Source organism: Falco biarmicus, chromosome 9, assembly GCF_023638135.1.
Source record: "Falco biarmicus isolate bFalBia1 chromosome 9, bFalBia1.pri, whole genome shotgun sequence".
Taxonomy (NCBI): Eukaryota; Metazoa; Chordata; class Aves; order Falconiformes; family Falconidae; genus Falco; species Falco biarmicus.
In genome coordinates, this window is record NC_079296.1 from 21,308,188 (window position 1) to 21,325,947 (window position 17,760).

At 52.3% G+C, this 17,760-nt stretch overlaps 1 protein-coding gene and 1 long non-coding RNA gene across 2 annotated transcripts; one reads left to right on the forward strand and one right to left on the reverse strand.

Annotated features, from left to right (window-relative positions):
- Positions 1 to 264: 264 nt before the first annotated feature.
- LOC130155338 (uncharacterized) lies at positions 265 to 4,988 on the forward strand. The gene is made up of 3 exons (XR_008824037.1): positions 265 to 734; positions 4,352 to 4,514; positions 4,718 to 4,988. It is a non-coding gene; the product is annotated as an uncharacterized LOC130155338 (long non-coding RNA).
- A 117-nt stretch (positions 4,989 to 5,105) lies between these two features.
- ADRB1 (adrenoceptor beta 1) lies at positions 5,106 to 16,859 on the reverse strand. The gene is made up of 2 exons (XM_056352473.1): positions 15,465 to 16,859; positions 5,106 to 6,055 (listed from the first exon to the last, which is right to left on the reverse strand). Exons 1-2 carry the CDS (start codon positions 16,743 to 16,745, stop codon positions 5,882 to 5,884), a joined length of 1,455 nt encoding a protein of 484 aa, XP_056208448.1. The 5' UTR covers positions 16,746 to 16,859; the 3' UTR covers positions 5,106 to 5,881.
- Positions 16,860 to 17,760: the final 901 nt, after the last annotated feature.

Below are 17,760 nucleotides of genomic sequence, written 5' to 3' on the forward strand. Positions count from 1 at the left end.
TGTTTTGGTGTTCTATGCCAGAAAGTTTCTGGAGCCCATCTTAGCGACACAGGTTCTCCTCTCTCTTGCATCATTTGCAGAAGGTCCTGCCTGGACCATGTTTTCTCGTAGGGTGACACTAGGAATCAGTCCATAAAAGGTTGTTGACCTGGGAAGAGAGAGTTTCTAGAATTTAAGGGCTGGGCAACTTCTTGGAAACTGCCTTATCAGCACGGCTACAAGCTGGAGCTTTAACAACTCTTCCTGAGTTGCACATCTCTAGTTCCCATTCCTGCAGCTTGGTATTCAGCTCTGTACACATACGCTTGTTTTGCAGTTTGTTATTTATAAAAACAGCTTTGAGCAAAGGCTGCCACAAAACCATGAAGCCAAGCTTGATTGCTTTGCTTTTACTGAAATGTGGTGCCAGCTAAGACCTGAAGCAAACCAGGAAAGGGGAGCAGACGTCTGTGCACTGAGACTGAGTAAAGGCTGGTGCCACAAACCTGGCATGTCCTCCTTCACCGGTGGAGAAGGGACTTGCGGGGCACTGCTGGGGTGTCAGGGTTTGTTATCAGCAGAAGCAAAAGGTGGTAAAATAGGAACAGAGAGGCACTGCCTGTGCATAGTAAGGAGTGTCTCCAGCGTGAAGGTTGGTCTCTAAAAGCGGTGGAGGAGGACTGAGAGGGAATGGATGAGTGCAGAACTCTGGGGATTTAAACCAAAACCTGATGATACATCAAGGTCTGCTGGAGGTATGAGCTTACACAGGGGCAGACTTGCTCTGAAGTTTCACCGGAGTGTTCACCATAAGCCCCCAGGGGGTAGGAGTGGGGGTGGGGTTTGGGGGGTGGTGGTCTGCAGTGCCTCAAGCCTTCCCTGCAGAGTAGATCTGGCAGCCCAGCCAGAGCAGCCACCCCTTGTCCTCCCCCAGTGCCTTGGACCGGCCCAGGCTTTGGGGCGATGCCGCTGGCTGCTGCACGGCTGGCAGTCTCCATCCCACCTGCAACTGGGGTGCCTGGGGAGGCATGTTTCCAGGAGAGCTGTAGAGAGGATGGGCTTTGCATCTGGGATCCAGCCCTCATCCTGGGGAACGCAGCACGGACCTGAGGCAGGGCTGCAGGAGCTGGCTGGCCAGCAGCTCACCCATTGCCCTCGCTGGGATGGGCTGCTCAGCAAAGCTGGCATCTGCCTTGGAAAAAAATGTCCATGGAGCCACGACACACAGCACCGGTAACTTCACCTCCTGATGATAATCCTGTTTGCTCAGTCTTAGTGACTGAAGAGAACCATAACCAAGAAAAACAGCAGGATTATACTCCAGCACCTGTTCCCACTGAAAGGATTACCATAGCTAGCCGTGCAGGATGACATCCTCTAGGTATCACCATGAAAGCGGCCCGAGTGACATGGCAACCCACCAGAAGAACCCCCCTCTCTCCCCTTCTGCATGCCCTTTCCCCAGGTATTTTCAGCATGGCAGCTGAAAGCTCCTTGCAGATGGAGACCAGTCCATGTGGACAGAAGTGTCAGTGTTTGCATGTCTCCAGCACACAGGCTTGCTCTCCAAATAGCATCATCTCTTGTTTGACTCTCTAACGGAGAGGCGGTGTGAGAAATATGGGCTGTAAACTGCAGAGCTCAGAAGACAGACGACAGCAGCTCTAAAGCACTTTAAACCAAGTTGGTCTTCCTACTCATCACTCCTTGTACCTTTGCGGTTCAAGCACAGGATCGGACCCACTCACCTCACAACATGTAAGAGCTCTGTTGTGCTGCATCTGCATCCACCATGCAATGGCAGCTGATGTAACAGCTGTTTTACTGCAGAATTAAAATGTTTGATTGCAGAAAAAGAGGTCTTCCTCTGTTTACATGGGAAAGTAGGAAAACCAGAGAAAGTCCAGAGGAATTTTGGAGGGACTCAGCTGGATGGTTAGCTCAGGCAACATGAATGCAACCCTCCTGTAGATGGAGGACTTCTCTTTAACCTCACCTTCCAGATGTGAAATCTGTCCCACTGTGCCCTCTTGGCTTGATTTTGTGAACACCTGGGGTACCAAGGCTAGGTCAATTGCCATGAAGTTGCCAATGGGCTTTGCAGCAGTGCCCTGAGGGCTCGTTCTGCCACTGGTCTGGAAGCCTGAAAAGGAGCCTTTGGAAGAGAGAAGGGATGCTCTGGAAGGGAGAAGGCGACCACCACCTTCACACCCTGGGGGAATGATTTAAGAGGGGGAGTCTGAGTGTAAAAGAAGCCTCATGTGCCACTGGAGCCTGGAAACAGGCCCCTCTAGTCCTCCACCATTTCCCAAAGGTGTGATTCCCTGAAGCAATGCTAACGCCCTGTTGCCATCACCCAGCAGCAGTGCTGTCACGGTCCGGGGAGCTCCAGCTGGGACCAAGCACCTGCGTTCCCACTGTGCCAGCAACAGCTCAGGTCTCCTAAGCCCCTTCAAAGCAGGGCATCTCCCAGCCGTGGCAACTTTTAGTCCCCCATAGAGCCGCAAGGAAGGCACAGTGTCTCTTAATGGAGCAGAGAGGTGCTGCAACAGCACCGAGGCCCCCATGACATAAGCCTCTCCATCATTCTCAAAAGCATCCTCCCATCCCCTAAGCAGAGGCCTTGGTGAATGAATTACTGCGGTCACAGATGTTTTTTTCAATGATGGAATGTAACATTAAACTAAACACTGGAATATGGAGACAAACAAAGCAGAAAAATCAGGGGAATAATCCTTAGCTTGTAATGATTTTTGCAAAACATTGTCGAAATGAGGTTTTATTGGAACTAAAGTGTATTTATCATATCTGTCAACACTGGAAAACGATGTTTAAATTAAAGCTTTATTTTAAACCCTGAAGATGACCCAGAAGTGATATGATATTTATAAAGAGTTTACCATACAACACAGTATAAAAAGTACATTTAACCTCTTGCTATTGAGTCAAATTAATTGTTATATATGAGATGGGAATTACTTTTACCCTTCTGACTATCAAAAGAGAAGAAAAACCACAGGGAGGAGAGCAACGACAGCTCACAGGTCAGAGTCTCCTGTGAAAAGGACAATAGGAAAACGGTCCCCGCTGGAGAAGGCCACCCCGATGCTGAAGCTTGTCTAGATCCGGGTGGAGACCAGGCAGTACCAAGCAGCAGAGCCCTCTGATCCCTGCCGTTGCACACAGGATTTCAACCTCCGACCTGCTTAACAGCTGTTCTCAAGCCCTGAGCCAGCCAGGCCCCCATTTTTAACTCAGTTATGCTGTGGATGGGTGGCTCTTTCCAAAGTCTTCACCCTGTTGTTTTTGGCCACGGCTTTGACAGGACAGCAGGACTGCAGACGACTCCTTGTGCCAGCTCAGCTTCAAAGCAAGAAATGTCCTGTGGTCCCGATATCAAGTACAACGCACTGCAAAGGCTGTTCTGACAAGGCTGAATAATGCACAGTATAAACTGGGCGTAAGAGTAAACTATGTAGCTGTTTTATCTGGCCAAGAATGTCCGCAGGGCTGATGATGCTGGTGCCCCTCCTGTGTGCTTGCCATGATCCCGCTGCTTCCCAGTGGCTCAGGTGCCGTGCTCAGCTACCAAGGGGGAAAGGCCACCTGGGTTTTTAGGGATGCTGAGTTCTCTGGCAGCCCGACAGCAGTGGTGAGAATGCCTCTGCCAGAGGGGACCAGTGGCTGTCAGGTGACAAGGGCTGACACCCCCTCCTCCCCTACCCAACAGCTGGGGTTGAGGGGACCTCTTACAAACCCTCCTTTTTACCAGGGAGGGGCTCAGAAATATTCTTCTTGGGTATTTCAGTCTTTGAACCTCAGATAAAGGAGACTGCATTCCTTTATCTGGGCTTCATTAATAACCCATAAAAAAAGACAAATGTTTTCCTTTCTTGGGACCAAGCAGAGTCAGTGTGCTCTGCTCTGGTCATGGCTGTGGCCATAGCCCAGATGGCCACCTATGTGGGGGATGGAGACGATGGGCTGCGATCCAGCAGCACAAACGCAGCCCATCAGGATGCTGGCTGGCTGTAGACCATGCAGCAGCAGCCCCGGCCTGCCACTCCTGCATGCAATGCAGAAGCTATCGCTGAAGTGGCAGGGAGCCAAGGAGGTGGCTGTGGGTAATGCTGCGAAGCTGTCCGGAGAGGGGAGAGGGGAAGCTGGTGGGCAGAGCCGAGCCCTGGGTGGTGGGAGGCTTTGAGCGGGAGCAGCCGGGAGCCGAACGGTGACACGGGGAGATAAAGCTCTTGATGGATGGACCTCGGAAGGTTTGAAGGTTTTTGTTCTGTTTGGATAAGCAGTCAAATATTCACACAGATAAGCTTCAGAAATGCATCTGATCTGAAGCCATTTTCATCTTAAAAAGCAGGGCTGGAAATAGAACAAGAGAATTCCTCCAGGGCTTGGGTGGCTCCTGGGTTTTCCATCACCAGCACCAGACTGTCCAGACCTACCCGTGCAAGCAAACCCACCGTCAGTGCAGCTCGAACAGCCAGACCCTCCCTGAGCCTCAGGCATTTGGCTGTGCCCAGGTACTCACCTTACTCACAGCCTGGGGGATAGGGGAGGTGGTCCTTTGCTTGGTCATGCTCAGCACTTGGTCAGCTTGGTCCACATAGCTGCTATGGGTGGTTTAAAACACTGTTAAGGAAACGCCCTTGCTAGCATTTGTGTATATCTTAACGTATCCGTTGGCACGGAGTTTATGTAACATTCCCTGGCGCCTCTTCACCAGCAGTTATACCCACATCGAGCATCTCATTGCATGCAAAGATCTGCAATAACCTGGTGATGAACAGCTGCTGGTGGCAAGACCAGACAGCAGCAGAGATGATCCTGGCAGCCTTCTGCCCTCCTCGTGCACCACATGCAGACCCAGATGAGGGCTGCAGACAGCACCAAAGATGGCCAGCGGTTATCCTGCAACTTTAAACTGGAGCGCTTGAGTGGAGTGCTTTTGGAGAGTGCATCATTTCCTTGGAAATAAATTATAATGTTGTACTTTACTCCAGCGAGTTTCCTTGTACCATAAGTTGTTTAAAGTTTCTCATTATGCGTTTCCCATTTGGACAGAAAACAGACTAGAAAGCCTGAGGCACCAAGGCTGGTAGGAAAACGGAAATCCTGCTCCAGCCATCCGAGCGGGCAGGGAGCAGCTCCCTGGCTCTGGGCAGGCGCTGGTGGACCCAGCGAAGGTTTGGGGCAGGAAAGGGCAGGCAGGAGCAGCAGCAGTTTCTGGCTCTGCAGAAAGTTTTCAGGTGACCCAAACACCTTTCAAGTTCAGCTTTGAACAAACACGACTCCCGGTCAGTTATGCAGGGTTTCTGTCTGAGCATCCCCCCTCTGCGGGGTGATGCCTTAGGGAAGACCCAGGTCCAAACCTGAGGGCAGAGCAGCCGGGGGCTCTCACCAAGCTGCTGGAGTCCACCCCATCCAGGGTCAACTGATGGTTTCCCCTTCCCCCGTGCCCCTCCCTAGGCTTCCCGACTTTCTATTTATATCTTTGCCCTAATAAGTACCCCCCAGCTACCCCCTAGCTTTAACCTCTTCCTTGCCAAGCTTGGAGTTTACATGAGAAAGCTGTTTACGTTATATAGCTTTGTAATAGCTTCCTCCTACACCACCTCCCTTCCTTCCCCAATAAAAAGCCCTACGGCACGCTCGGCAAAGCCTGTAAACTAAGGAGGGGTTTAGAGACCCAACCAGTTTTTGGTGAACCCAGTGGGGAAATGATGTCTCTCTTGAAGGACATCGAAGCCAGAGCTCATAATAGTAGGAAACCAGTGTCCACTCTAAGTAAGGAATTGCGTACTTGCAGCTACCTAGCATAAAACACAGATGTCCACGCAGCAGGACACAAGTCATCGTTGGATACAGGGGGTTAACCTGCACGTTTTCCTCACCAGTTGGGGTGGCACTGATGGTGGTAACCAATATGTTTGCTAAACTCCAAATACTTGAAGTTGCGACAAGTGAGCATGGAAAGAGCACACACGTGCAGCAGTGTTTTGAATTCACCTAGACTGGTGAACAGAAGCAGAAGGCAATGAAAATCCATTAGCCTGACTGTTCCCTGCAGAGGAAAAACAGGCACACAAAATCCAATTCATTATTCTCTTTCTTATTTAATGCCAAGTAAGTCATTGAAGTTTACTACTTGATCCATCCATTTTCTTTAGTAGTAGGGATGCAGGAAATCTTCCTCTTTTCAAAGGAGGTTTCAAATTTCCCACTGATAATCATGTAAAAAATACTTGGAGTGTATGAGTAAAAAATAACCGCATTTCAAAGGGAGCTCGAGCCACGAAGATAATGATAATTTTTCTCTTCTGAAGTGCAGAACTGAAGAGCAGAGGTCCCTAGGGGCTCGGAGCACCATTGTTCTTCTTCCAGGCAGTTATCTGGAGACGGGCCCTGTGATAGGCTTCGATGAGGCCACCGAAGGGATTATCTGCCCAGAGTGCTAATGGCATGCATTTGACAACATCAACCGTTTAATTTATGAGGTGCCATGAAATGTAAAGGCAAAGAAATCCATACCATGCAACAGTGCAAGCACATCCCGTGCAATTAAAAAATATCTGATCAAAGCCCAGCCTGCTCCACACCACCACTTCCCTAATTATGGCTACGTAGAAATGTTCCACCTTCCTAAAAAGCACTTTAGCAGATTTTTGTAGTGATGGCAGCGTTATATAATGAGAAATATATTAATGGAAACTATCCAGCACTGAAATCATTCCAGTTTTTTTATCACCACATTCCTTGCTCCCGCATAAGTGAAGTGCGCAGGAATAAAAGCAGCTAAACATTATCCACCAGAAGACACAGAGGATGGGGATTACTCACAGGTCACTAAAAGCTCGGTGGTGCCCGTCAGTGTTGGGATCCACACAAAGACTTTGGGCAAACAGAGATGCCTTTCCTGGGGAAGCATTCTTCCACTGCCCTTGGCTCCTTGCCATGTCACCCTCTTGCAGCTGGGGACAGCTTAGTGCCATCACCTGGTACCCGAGTTGCTCTTTCAGCTCCCCTGGACCCTATCTCCGCAAAAAGTTGAGTCTGTCCTGTGCGTTTCACTGTGGTCTGGCTACACAGCAGATAATCAGACTTCAGTGATGTTTCTCTTCTATCACACAAATATTTGTACAAAATTAGATTTATTTTCACTTTTCACATGCAATGAGAAGCTTAACGGCTTAGTCATTAAGCTCCTGAATATAATAGTCAGAGTGGCCCCAGAAGGGAGGGAAGGTTTGGGTGGTGCGTTCTGCTTTTCCAACACAGGTCAGGCAAAAGGACAGGTCAGAGGGTGCTGCTCTGGGTCTCAGATTCTGCAGCATCACTGCTGGATGCGAGGCGTGTGATCACAGCAAGGGATCCACGTCAAGTCGGCTACCAGAACAGATGACTTCAGCCCCATCACTCTGCATGCTTCCATGCCCCTCGTGCCATTACCTGTGTTCATTGCAACCCGCATGGATCAGCTGAAACAAACCTTTTCTGAAAGTGCTGGTTTCCAGCCTGAGGGGCCCGTTGCCCACGCAGCTGCACAGGCAGGAGAGCCAGTCTGGGCAGCAGGACACGCGATGGGGGGGGGGTTGAGGGCTGGGGGGGAGGATGCGAACACCAGCACCAGCCTGGATGGGCTGATACTGAAAACTGCAGACACATTCACCCTGTTGCCAGCTAGCTGGCACTGAAACAGGAGCAAAATCTCTCCCACGGATGCTCTTAAGGTGGTTTAGATCACTGTTACAATACCTGTTGTTACCAATAATTACTGCAGCAGCAGCTGCCTTGTGCAGAATATTATGTAAAAACTCCCCAAAGCTTGAGCGTTTGACACAGGCTGATTTGCACGCAGATCGGATGCTCCTGTGTCAGATCTGGGATTTCAGGCGCAGCCTGGGTGCACTGGTGTCGTGGCTGTCCTCGTCTGGTGACGGCAACCTGCCAGGGTACCAGCGATATGCTTCCATCGTGGGAGCATGTGAGCAACAGGTTCCCCCCACTGCCCCTCCTGCCTCCCCCTTGCCTTCATCCCGTACCGCAGCAAGGGTCGCTGCCTGCCCAGGAACGCATCCCGCATCCCACACTAGGCGAGATTTTTATGTGACAGCTCCCAAGTGAGTATCTAGGGGAAGAGCAGGCAAACAAGCCATCCCTTGCTGAAGGTGGGCTCTGCGAGTGGGCGAGCTGCTAAACAATGGGAGCTTTGGGGGACATCTCCCCATTCGCCTGCTCCAGCCCAAAAGGAAGCTCTCCTCCCTCGGCAGCACATGTGCTCTGCGTTGGCGAGCCCCCGGGGGGGACACAGGCTGGCACACACCTCTGTGTCACAGGACACCCCTGGGGTCCCCTCCAATGCTCAGGCAGGTGAGAAGGGGGCACGTTATATACCCAAATGGGAGCAGAGGAAGGGCGGCTGGGGGCACGGTGGGCTGCCCCCGGGAGTGGCTGCGCCCACCTGCCCACCACCATGGCTTGCACAGGGTGCCAGCGGGATCTGTAACTCTTGCTGGACCAGTCAACAAGGGGCTCTCCATCTGTATGTGGAAACTTTAATCCTGAATGTCATTCCCTCTTCCCCACTAGAAAATCCTGTCAGGGGCTTGTTGCAGTTCCTTCTTACCAAGCACTCTCTACATTTTGGCCACAAAGCAGTGTTAAAATTTTACCACCTGGCAAATCTTTTGTCATGAACTACTGCGCTGTCCCTGCCATTTTGCCTTACAGGGGCAGGGTATTACTCTGCAGCCCTGCTTTGATGAAGGGCAGCTGATAGCATCTGAGGGGGCTTCAGCACCCTCCTGGCCCTGCAAAATGTTGTCGGTAGCTACCTAGTTGTTGGTAGCTGAAACATTTATACATCTAGCAGCTGCTGAGATTTTGAGCTTTTTAATGGCTCTGATTGTCTCTTTGGCGTATACACTTAAATCTGCCCTTCAAAGCATTGTGCCAGTGAGCTTAAGACTGATTATCAAAATAATTTTGGTAGGAAGAAATCTAAATATCATGGATTTAAGAGAGATGCTGGGCCAGGCATGCAAAGGTAAATCACTCATCACTGCCTAAAGGTGTGCAATAGTGGCTAATGGCTGGAGCACTGAACTAGTAGAAAATACTCATTTCATCTCATTAAGGACAACCGGATTCGGTGCATTACACAGGATCAGAAGGGAACAGCACACTGCTACATCTGAGATGCTCTGCTAACCATGGCAGTGGCAACAGTCTGGGTAAACTTCTGTTTTCTCCTTCAGGTTGTGTACCTGGAGGTCAGGACTCACATTCTATTTGTTTGGTACTTTTTGCACTTCAGTACAGCTGTATTAATAACCCTAAGCATCAATCCTAGAAGGAATGGGTACAACCAAACTGAAACGCTGCCCGGCATCTGATACCATTCATGTCTGCATGCAAACTGCTGCCAGGGCACACCCAAAATATTCATGCTGCTGGGTGCTAAGGCTGAGCAAGCAAACACCGCCATGAAAAACCCAGGAGCCAAGAGGGTGGGAAGACAGAATGTTAGTTTGTGAAGCACACGTGTACCAAGCCACCAGTTTTCACAACCAGGAAGCTGATCACCAGTTTACCTAACAAAGCCAAACACTCTTCCACTTCCAGCACGGTGGGACTGATTCTGTTGCTGGTGTTTGCAGGGTGGAACGATGACTCAGGGGAGCGGTGCGGCTGGCAGCTTGCACCAGCACGCCCAGCACAGCCGAGGCAGCACGGGCGCACCCTGCAGCACCCGCGCATCCCCCCGTGGCACTGCCACCCCTGGGTGCCACGGGCACCTCCTGTTTGGCACCACGCAAGAGAACAACAGCTCCAGGCTGGGTGAGGGCTCCAGGTCCAACAGATCTCTCAGCATAAGCTGAAGCCCCTTGGAGAGGGGGAGAAGATACTAAGGAGGAGGCATGTGTCCTGGGAGCTATGGATGGCCAGGTAGCTGTGCGGCTTTACATCAGCTTAGAAGCTGCTCAGGTGTGCTTCAGTCTGCTGCTGTTACCCAAAAATAAGAAAAATTTTTAGGGATGTTTTGGGCATGTTTCAGCTGCCTGTCCCTTGGTGGCACAGTCATGTATGGCAAGTGACTTACTTCTCACACTTCTCAACCTGGGTTTCTATAGTGCATTTACCTGCTGCATTCCTATCCAAACCAATTAGGCTTCACTGGTAAAAGGCAACACCCATGGTGTGGCCAAAGATGCCCCAGTTTTGCTGTTCGCAATGTCATCCTGAGTTTGCACACCAGCGTCACCTTTTTTATCCTTTTCCCATCTCGGTCACTTTTACAAGCAGTGCTTGGCAACCTGAAGTTACCGAACGGCGCGAATAGCTCGCCTGCTGTTACCACGTCTGCTCCTCACGGGTGGGCTGGCGTACAAACACCTCAAAGGCAAAGCGTATTGATTTCTTCTGCGAGACAATTATCACAAATATTGTTGATCTTACATTATATGTGACCGTTTATATAAAGAGAAAGACTCCTTACTTCCTCCTGGGACGTTCAGGGATTTGGCAGGTTCTGAAAGCGGGCCAGTGGTGCATTGGGTAATGCTCTTTGGGGGAGTGTGCTTAATGCTATTGAGGGAGATCATGTTAGTGCTTTTGACATGATCAAACAGAAAAGTTCCAGCCGAACAATGAGTTTTTAGGATGAAAAGCAAAATGTTAAGAAGGTGTGTACGTCTCTATGAATTTGCTTCATTTCACTCGTTGATGTGGCGGTAACAGAACTATTTTTAGGTATAATCCTTCAAACAGAACATGACTTCTCCTTTCTGATTAGTACAAAGCTGGCTGCTAGTCAAAGGATAATTATTTCCCAACACATCACCTAACACACACCAGCAAACAAAACACTCATTATTTGAGCTATCCAACATTAACTGTTATTTAGCAGTTAACATTTTGTTGACGGCTTTGAATAGGACTAATTGCTCCAGCTTCATTAGTAGAGGTCATTTATGGCTGGTAACAATACTTTCCTGGAGATAGTCTCTCGCATAAGATTAGATTATCAGGTCAAATTCTGCTCCCAGTGGCAATGATGCCTGACCGCATTTGGCCTCAAGAAAGTCTGCTCTTTCAGTTCATAGCTGCACAATTTCCAGCCCTGCAGCTGATATATTACATAAAGGAAGTAAGTGCACTCCACTGGACGGGAAATTACAATAAATTAGGAAAGCGTGCAGCACAAGGAAGGTTTGCAAAATAGCCACTTAAAAGTTATTAATAAAACCTCAACTTCAGATAGGGTTTAGGGAAAAAAAAAAAAAAAAAAAGCTGCTAAAGAAGTTGTCCTTATACTTGAAAAAACGTGCATACCCAGAAGGGGAGAGCAGTGTTCGCAGAAGAACCGGTGCATGTTGTATCACAAAACACCCGGCTGATGCTGCCAAATGCTGCGCGCACCACAGGCACAGTTCAGATCCCAATTCTAAGCTACATTTTTTGGCACATAGTTTCATTTGTTCATCAGTTACTGCTCGCAGCTACAGCGAGTTGATGCCAAGGGTCTTGGTCGCAAAACACAGCGAATTTGCAGCACGCTTTTGTGCAGCTCTCCCTGGCGGGGAGATCCTTCTGCGGGCACAACAGCCCGCCGCCGTGTCTGAAACATCCCTAACTGTCCTGAACACACAGAAAACTGAAGCCTGGCTTTCCACCTGATATATTTTCATTTAAGCATGTGGAGAGATGCAGCCTTCTTTTCAGAAGTGCTGAGCAAACACTGCCTAGAGTGTGGCCGGCGCCTTTGAGAAATCAGGCGTCTTGCATGTGGAAGTCTCAGGCGCCCTTGCCAAATAATTTTCATCCTGGCACACAAAGGATGTTTTCTCCGACTGGATTTCTGTTTTACCTGTGTCTCCCTTTCCTCCAGGCCTGCAGCTCTTTGCTGTTACTTTCTTGCCCACGTACGTGTGCAGCCACATGCCTACCACCTATACTTTCTGACTTGCAGCTCCAATTGTTAATCCATGTCTGGTTTTTGTCAGAAAAAAATATTCATCGTGAGTGTTTGACTCATTGCCTCCGGAGTATTTCAGCTGCCCCGTAACACTTTTCAGAGTATCTTACTTCTCTGTGAAGAACAGCCTGTTCTGAGCGTGATCCATGGCAGACTGCTCGCCAGCAGCCTCCCCTTCCTCGCACACGTGCGTGCCATATGTCCTGCTCTGCCTGCACTGTTACTGTGCCACCGTCTTTTTTACACTGTGCAAGATGGACCGGCACCCGCATCCACACTACCAGGTGGATTATTTTAGCAGTCTATGAAGGGACTCAATGCGCCAGCCTCCAGACTCTACCAGAAGGTCCTCGATGGGCCAAAACTCATCGGCAGACAACTCCTGACCACTTTGCTCACACCTGGCCCTACTACTGAGGTCAATGGGCAAAACACATCCTACTTTTCAACTTCTCAATGCCTTTACACTCATCCAGGGGAAGCATGACCCAGCACAGCTATTCAGCAGGACAAGCGGAATGAGTATGGCCATAGGTTTCCCACCTAAGTTGAACCCTGTTGAGCCAAAACTTTAATCACCATTTAAAGTCTAAGGACATGAGCATTCAGATGCTTAAAATTAAGCATGTGAACTGACTTGAGAGAAGAAGAGCCAAGTCCATGAGGCTGTCCCATCCTGTGCAGTAGGCACTGTGCTTCCACAGGATCTAGCACTCTGCTGAGGACGAGAGAGAGCTCAACAGCCACTTCAGCTCCCAGCTGGGTGCTGGGGCCAGATCCTGCCCTGCTCTACCTAGCAAGCAGGGACTCAGTCCTGCCCTGGTTCGCTGGGATCCGCAATGCACAGGAGGAGGACAGTGCTGCCTCCCCACCCCATCCCAATCCAACGCGCAGCCAACATCTTGCTGCACTTGCTGCCATCAGACATCGCCATCCCATGCACCCTTTTGGTCCTGTTGTCTTTGCTAGAATCACAGACAAACCCAGAGTTTTAATAAAATAAATCATCTGGTGGCAGAGCCTACTTCGATTCACACCTGATCTGATGCCACCCTGGCATTTTAAGGAGCCCATCTCACTATTATCAAGGGAGACACCATTAACTGCAGCTCACATCAAACCCCAGTAACACCAATGGAAAAGTATTTACTCCCCTGGTCCCTTTATTTTGTCTTTGCATAAAAAGCGTAACTTCCCCCTCCCCCCATCCCGAAAATACATCATTATAAATTGCAAAGGACAAACTCCTTAATTTTTAAAACAAAAAAAAGTGAACACATGGTTTCCAAAACAAACCATTGGCCACCACCCTAAAGAACTGGCTTTGGGAAGCGTTCTTCCTGGGACCCGATTTCTAATTTAGCTATACTTCTGAGTTTAATAAAGCTAAAAATGGCTTCACTTTCATTCTGCACTGCCTTGTTGTTGCTCTATCTGCCATGTATTCATTGCAGTAATGAAAAACTTTATGAAACCACAAGGATACAGTGTACCTTCATAAAGCAATAAAGGAAGACAATCTTTTGGACCAGGGATGCAAATCTGCAGCCCTTCGGCTCACAGTACCTTCTTACTTGGATCAGTCCACGACATAACATTCAGCTATGATAATCTGGCCCCCAAGGAATACGTGACCGTTGGCAGCACACTGAAGCCACACTGCTCATGACCATTAGCTTTACGATCTACAAACTAGATAGCTTTATTTCACCCAGGGACACAGAAGGGGTTTTGGCGGTGTTTTAAGTCTGTCCCAGAGTCCAATCCTGCTCCTGTTGTGCCCCAGCCATTCCCTCAGAGGTTAATTCCTTTTTTAACAGTAAGAGGGAACCAAAGCCTGGACTCCTGTGACACCTATCTCCCCTTACAGGGCACGAGCCTCCTCCGGCTACTTTTGGGGCTAGGTTCCCCCCCAACCTCCACGCTCAGCACTGGGACCCAGTCCTGGCGAGCACACACCACCCGCCTCGCTCGGGCAGGATCAGGCCCACTGTCGGCACAAGGTGGACTTACTTGTGGGGTGGCGCGTACCGCACACAGAGATTCTTTCTACTCGAGACCATTTTTAGCTTTCAAATTAAATGTCCTCTGTAATCTTAAATATTCTGGTCTCCTGACTCCCAGCCACGTACTCCTAACAACAACAACAACAAAAAAGGAATCTATTCCAGAAAGGAATAGTTAAGAGAAAATGAGTGTATTCATTATCAGAGTGGAAACACCTTGTATTTTAGCCATTAATTTTAAGGGAAGTCAGCAGACCTCTGTGCAACAGGAACACAACCTTATTGGGTTTCAAATGCGTTTTTTACAATACTGTGTCAGGAAAAGCCATTAGATAGAGTTGTATTGGTAGCCTGAGCCATCTTGGGAGAAAAACAAATGCTGTTCTTCCCATTATAGGTAAGTATTGTTTCAAAACCTATAGAGACACGCTTGCTTGTGCTGCAATGGTATTTATTGCACATAGACCAATTACTTACACAGTAGTAAATTGCACCAGAGTACAAATATGTTATAAAACACACACACACACAGAGGAAAATGGAAATGACACACAAGTGCTAAAACAACAGCAGATTCACGTGGGCATTGGCAAATAAAAATAATAAAGTATCTTAAGATATGTTAATTTATAATATGGATACATTTACAGTACCTTCATAAAATAATATTTTTTAAAAGTCACTCTCTCAATAAAACGATAACAGATCAGGCAAAAACAGAAAACGGGGTTCAGGGTCGGTGTTACTCAAACCTCCATTTCACTTTTAATTCGCGTGTGTGTACGTGTGTGCAAGTAACATCTTCAAATAACTTTGCAACTCTTAACACTGTGCAAAAAATGGCTTCGTTGCCATTTAAAAACAAATGTGCAGTTAATTTTTGTTGTTGCTGGGATGTTCCCCCCCCCCCCCCCCCCCCCCGTTCATCTGTAATTACAATGAACAAGCTGCAGAAGGCTCCTCGCCCCCCCCCCCCATAAAACACTATCAGTGGTATGTAAGTAGGCTGTTTAATATAAACATGGTCCGTGTATTCCCCTGTACAATATGCACAGTTTGAGGTAGTTTCTCAGCCCGGCGGCTATTGCCTGGCCGCAGGCGATAAGCGCAGTAGCGCACCGCTCCGCCGGCGCAGCGGGGATCGCGGGCGGGTGGTGGTTCCCCCTCCCGACATACACCTGCGCTACTCCGCCTCCTCCTCCGCGGCTACCGGCGGGGGCCGCCGGGCGCCCGGGGACAAGCCCCCCGAGCGCTGGGCACTGCGGCCGCAGCCCCCCGGCCCCCCGCACTCCGCCCCGGGCCGCGCCGTCGGTGCGCTCGGCTCCCCGGGCGGCGGGTGCCCGTTGGCGGTGGTTCGGTTGAGGTATGTCACACACCTGCTCCTGTTCCTACGGAAACACCCGCTGTCCCCCTGCGCCGGCAGGGATCAGCTTTGCTCGGCCTCTCCCCCTGCCCCGGCTCTGACGCGGCCCCCCCGGCCCCCCCTATACCTTGGACTCGGAATCGGACGTTTTGCTATTTCTCTCCTCCAGGCTGGACTCGCTGCCGCCCTGCGCGCCCCCGTTGCAGTCGGACCAGGTCCCGGCCAGGCTGCGCTCGGGGGAGCCCACGGTGCTGACGAAGCCCCCCGGCAGGCGGGCCAGGTCCCCGCCGCTGGCGTGCAGCCGCCGGCCGGCTCTCCGCGGGCAGCAGAGAAGCCTCTTGAAGGCCTTGCGGAAGTCGGGGCTGCGGCAGTAGATGATGGGGTTGAAAGCGGAGTTGGCGTAGCCCAGCCAGTTGAAGAAGACAAAGAGCCAGTCCGGCACCAGGTCCCTGTTGAAGACGTTGACGATGTTGACCAGGAAGAAAGGGAGCCAGCAGAGGGTGAACACCCCCATGATGATGCCCAAAGTCTTGAGGGCTTTCTGCTCCTTCATGGCCATGATGCGGGAGGTCTTCCGCTTGCTGGCGCGGCCGTTGCCAAGGATGGGGTGGTGGTGGGGGTGAGGGTGAGGGGGTGCCTGCGGCTGCTCGTGGCTGCTGTAGAACCGGCCCTCGCACCTATCGATCTTCCTGATCTGCTCCTTGGCTTCTCTGTACACCCGGAGGTACACAAAGATCATGATGAGAAGGGGGATGTAGAACGAAATGATGGACGAGGCAATGGCGTAAGCCCTGTTGGTGACGAAGTCGCAGCAGCCCGGGTCCTGGTAGCACTCCAGCGCTTGGGGGTCCTCGTCCCGCCACCAGTGCATCATGATGGGCAAGAAGGAGACCAGGGCCGAGATGGCCCAGACGGTGCAGATGATGCCCTTGGCCCGACCCTTGGTCATGAGGCTCTGGTAGCGGAAAGGCGAGGTGATGGCCAGGTAGCGGTCGATGGCAATGACGCACAAGGTCTCGATGCTGGCCGTCACGCAGAGCACGTCCAGGGAGGTCCAGCACTCACAGAGGAACGACCCCCAGAGCCAGGTGCCCCGCACCACCAGCGTGGCCCCAAAGGGCACCACCAGCAGCCCCATCACCAGGTCGGCACAGGCCAGCGAGGTGATGAAGAGGTTGGTGAGGGTCTGCAGCCGCTGCGTGCGCCCGATGGCCGCGATCACCAGCACGTTACCGGCCACGATGAGCAGCACCACCAGGGCCATCAGCAGGCTCATGCCCACAGCCCACTGCTGCGACAGCAGCTCGGCGGGCAGCTGCCGGCTCCCGGGCGGCGCGGCCGTCACCCCGCCGCCGGCGACGGAGCGGTTCTGGGGGCCGCAGTCTGGCGGCAGCCACCCATCGCCCATGGCTGCGCGGGGCGCTCCGGCCGCCGCGCCGCGGGCAGGAAGGCGGCGCCGCCGCCGCTGCCGCCGCTGCCGCCGCCGCCGCCCCGGGCTGCCGCATGGCCCCGCGCCGCGCCGCCGGGCCGCCCCGCCCCGCCCGCCGCGTCACCGCCCGCCGCCAATCGGCGCTCGGGGGCGGAGCCGGCCCGCCCCGCCCGCCGCCGCCACTGCCCCGCGCCGCCCGCGCGCTGCCCCGCGGCCGGTGCCCGCAGACCCCGCGCCGTGCGGCCCCGTCGCGGCGGGTGCGGTGCGGTGCGGTGCGGTGCGGAGCCGCCGCGCCGGGCACTCTCGGCGCCGAGTGGGAGCGGGCTGGCAGCGGCAGCGAGCCCGGCGGCGGCTGCCGCGCGCCGCGGAGCGGGGCTTGGGAAAGGCGGGTGTGTGCCCCGCCGTCGCTGCGGCCCCGGTCCGCAGCCGGGCTGTCACCTCCCCCGCGGCTCCGAGGCCGGTGGGTCCCGATCCCCGGCGGGGGGGTAGGCGGCATATGTGTGGGGGGGGCGCGCCTCATGCCAGAGATGCCCCGCGTGCCTCCGTTCCGGGCTCCCCCTCGTTACACCTGGAAAGGGTAAAATGCCAAACACCGGCACGGCGGCGCCATTCTCCATCGGAAAGCAACGGACACCCTCCCACGGGATGTCCCCAGCAGGGGCGAGCCCCTCGCTCGCAGCCCCCCGCCACCAGCGCCTGCTGCCCCAGCCCGGGCACCCCCCGCACCCCGCTGGCCGGGACCCCATGGAAACCTGGCTCAAGGGGTGATGCCACCGGCTCCGCGCGGGGGCTGCGGCTGGGGGTGCATCTCCCCGACGTGGGCCCCTCTTGCCCTGGCTTCCCTGGGCCTGGCTTCCCCAGCCACTGCAGTGCTGGGAACTGGGAAACCCAGCTCCAGTTTCTGGCTTTCCTCTGTTGCATCTCTCTGGACTTTCAAGACTGCAGCCAGTAGCTTTTACCCGCTTCTGGTGAAACCACGCTGAATCTAGAGACT

Bases quoted from the DNA above. Each gene is read 5' to 3' on its own strand.
- ADRB1 (XM_056352473.1), bottom strand. From the start codon at position 16,745: ATGGGCGATGGGTGGCTGCCGCCAGACTGCGGCCCCCAGAACCGCTCC. The intron at 6,056-15,464 runs GTATAGGGGGGG...TTTCCTCTGCAG, and splicing joins CGTCCGATTCCGAGTCCAAG to GGAACAGTCAGGCTAATGGA.